This window comes from Papilio xuthus, unplaced genomic scaffold, assembly GCF_000836235.2.
Source record: "Papilio xuthus unplaced genomic scaffold, Pxut_1.1 DF826159.1, whole genome shotgun sequence".
Lineage (NCBI taxonomy): Eukaryota > Metazoa > Arthropoda > Insecta > Lepidoptera > Papilionidae > Papilio > Papilio xuthus.
Genome location: NW_013532490.1, coordinates 1,541,036 through 1,544,577, shown reverse-complemented (window position 1 = coordinate 1,544,577; position 3,542 = coordinate 1,541,036). Strand labels below are relative to the sequence as shown.

At 30.3% G+C, this 3,542-nt stretch overlaps 1 protein-coding gene across 7 annotated transcripts in view; it reads right to left on the bottom strand.

Annotated features, from left to right (window-relative positions):
• Nucleotides 1–1,373: 1,373 nt before the first annotated feature.
• The window catches only part of LOC106123169 (protein inturned-like), a 5,676-nt gene continuing 3,507 nt past the window's right edge, over nt 1,374–3,542 (bottom strand). For 5 of the 7 annotated variants that reach the window (XM_013319379.1, XM_013319380.1, XM_013319381.1 and 2 more), the window contains 6 exons: nt 3,383–3,532; nt 2,989–3,085; nt 2,602–2,687; nt 2,339–2,521; nt 1,876–2,028; nt 1,374–1,640 (listed from right to left, as the gene is read on the bottom strand). In XM_013319379.1, coding sequence (XP_013174833.1) covers nt 1,535–1,640; nt 1,876–2,028; nt 2,339–2,521; nt 2,602–2,687; nt 2,989–3,085; nt 3,383–3,532 — 775 coding nt within the window. In that variant the 3' untranslated portion in view covers nt 1,374–1,534. The remainder of the gene's footprint in view (nt 1,641–1,875; nt 2,029–2,338; nt 2,522–2,601; nt 2,688–2,988; nt 3,086–3,382; nt 3,533–3,542) is intronic. The other 2 variants (XM_013319382.1, XM_013319378.1) reach the window with 1 other exon arrangement.

Here is a 3,542-nt window from a genome sequence, read left to right as displayed (position 1 = left end):
TAGTATTAAATTGTTACTTTATCTGAGGTTTTGTTTAAATCAAATAACGTTCAAAACTACAAATGTTTTAATAGGTATATTTTATAACAGTATTTCTTTATTATATTTACAATAGAATTTTATATTTTTTACAATTAATAAGACATTTTTTTTTCTTTACCTAATGATTGTCACGACTTCTATTGTAAGTAATATTCATTGTAGACTGATGAGAATATCTGACAAGGTGGCCATAAATCAAACTAAATTATGAAAGCTCCCTAGCGCTAATTTTTTCAATGTCAAAAAAGTATCACAAGATCCTTATCGTACTGTATTTGTCTTGCATTGTTTTATCTATGGCATTTTATGCACCCAAATAGGTTTTATTTTATGACAGCACAAACAGCGACAGCAGCGCCTCTATCACCGAGTCAGATATCCTTGTTTGACTATGCTTCGAATTTATAATCCGATACGAAAATTTATCAAGCCAATATAAATAGCAGTATTACCATTGAATAGGAACAATTCTGACTATATACTGATATCTACCATTTCTATCTACCATTATGCATAATATATATAAAGTAGTTTACTAGTCAAGTGTTGTATACAAAAATATGTAAAAAATTAAAGTTTGTGCAAAAAGGGGAAATTATAATCAAATTTGATGGCAACCCAATTCAGCTGTCATCTTTCCCGCCAATTAACTGTGTTGAGTTGAAGAGGAATTCCTCTTTCCTACTTTTCTAACTTTCATTTTGCACAAACTTATTATTGTTGTTTTTATTTGTATATTTTTAATTATAATTCGGTTTTATATGGGTATACATATTTTGTATTTCATTTCAAAATGTCCAATTATTTTAGCAAACAACTGCATTGTCAAGTGAAGAATGTTTTTAATTATTTTGACTGATTTGTATTGTGTGTTGTTTAATTTGTATGTAAGTAAAATTGTGTAAAAAAAGATTCTTTTTTGTCAACCTGCCTTCCTTAGCCTTGAATTATATGCAAAAGCAGACGTGGTCTGCATGGTATAAAAAGAAACTTAATTGATGGACTTTCTGTTCGATTAGACTGTGGTCTATATCTATACTTTTATATACTCTTTGGTTTGAGCCGTCATAAAAAAACATATGAATTAAAAAAGTCAAACAAGGATATCTAAGAATATATTTAAAACAGACACAGAAAGATATTTAACAGCTACAGCACAAAGAGGATTGTGAAGTATTAAGGGGCCCGCTAGTAAGCTGTCGTTAATTTTGTCTGAATCGTATCACATATGATGGTAAGGTCAATTTTCCTAGTCTGTTCAACTTACATAGCGGTTTCGTTCATCATAATTTTTTTATTGCTTTTAAGGTAGTGGAAATAAAACAAAACTGTAAAATGTCACTCATTATTGTATACATCTTATAAACAACGCTTTATTCGACGGAATATATCACATATCATATTTGTAAGATTAATTAGGTCAACTTTTTTTAATATGGGATTGAGATAATTTAACTTTTAATCTGCACAAGGATATTTGATCATGATTACGTTACTCTAAATAAGATAATAATTGAGCCACTTCTGTAAGATCCTGGGGAACAGATTCGTGATACCATATGTTTAGTTCTCTTGGTTCTGGTTCACTGAAAACTCGCCTAAAATATAAATAAAAAAAATTAAACAATAGTACAATGATTTATAACTATTATTTAGGATTAGAAGTTAGCATGAAGAAATAATTGCAAAATGATGATGAAAGAAAAGTTATAAACACTGGGACAAGACATTAAATGTTAAGCATTTCATTTAAAAATATATTAAAAACAAAAACGCCTAAGTCGTACATATGCTTCCTTTTCCAAGTCTGAAAATAATAATAGAAGACAATACCCGACAACCCAAAACAGAAAGGGTTCACAATTTTTTTTATTGATGCCACACTGAATGAGAACATCAGGAGGTACTTCAAACAAGCTGCCATACTCTCCGACTGCCACTAGGATTTTATTTAACGGATTTGATGGCGCATGGTTCTTTTTAAATCTGTGAAAAAAATCAAAATAACATTGTATTATAGTGTCCATGTTCAATTGTAAGTTTACATAAGATTAATAAAAATTATAGTAAATAAGAGTAAATAATTAAAACAAATATCATTTTTTTCTTTGACAGAATAAAAAAATCTTACTTATGCGAATGTTTACATGGACGGATGTTTGCTACAAGTTATTTTCTGAACGGCTCAACGGATCTTGATGAAATTTGGTACAGATGTGGAACATAGTCTGAAAGGAAACATAGTCTACTTATTATGATTTTTTTAATACTGCGCGGACGGAGTCTATAAACTTACTTCATACTATATTGCAGTAAATCATGTATCTTCTTACAAGCCTTCCTAAAAGTAGCAACAATGTAAGAATATAAAACATTGTTCGCTTGCATTTCGATAGTTTTCATTGGCGCTATCAAAAATCCTTTCTCCGATTCCAGTTGTACAAAATGAAATAGGACATTCTCTTCACCGGCTGTTATTCTGAAAATTTTCGAATTCTATATTTAATATTTTAGAATAGGACCTCATTCTTTTTTTTAATATCATGTTTTTTATTATACCTGTGGACAGTCACATGATTGAGTTCATTTAATAAACTTTTTCTTATATCTGTCATATCAATATTCCCGCTAGTTCTACTCCCATCATGAAAATTATAATATATATATATGATGACATTTTATTGTCAATTTTTGCAAAAAAACAACAAATCCGATCTCAAATAAAAAAAAAACTTAAAAAGCTACTAGACTTTACGCTTAGACTTTTATTAAAATATAATCTATTTATATATTTTAAGTACACAATGAAAGGCTTCGTTCACACAGACCAGGGCGGACCAGGCAGATTTTTACACTCGTACTTAATAAGAACATGCAATGTTTTAATCTTATAAATCTGCTATACTCTGCTCGCCTTGTCGATTTAATAATTATAAACATCCTCACCTGTCTGTCCCAGTCAGAATCAGATCCAGAGGAGTCACGGCGACCTTTCTGTTCTCTGTCCGCTCGCCGCCCGGTCACACGCTCCTCGGTTATTTCACTACAAAAAATTAAATGTCATCAACATAAAAATTTACACATAATATTTAATCAATGCTTTATCCCTTCTCTTGTATTATTTGCCTTATCTACATCTTTTTTTCTTCTGGCAATTCCACTGCCATATTGCTGCAGATGGCAACATCACTTATTATCTCATTAAGAGTTCTTCTTCTTATTATAATAATATTATGTGAAAGTTTAGACGGATGGTTGGATGTTTGTCAGAAAATATCTCCGGAACGGATGTACAACATAGTCTCGAAGAACATAACTATAAAATACTCATTAAACATACCTGTTGCTCTTCAAGCTATTAGAATCTTCCGAATAACTGATGTCTAAATTACTTGAATGTCTGTAATTCTTCTGTGAGCCGTTATACCATTGATTGTAAAGGCTATGATGACTCATACTATGATAGTTGTTAATAGGATTATCACTTGAACTAATTACTG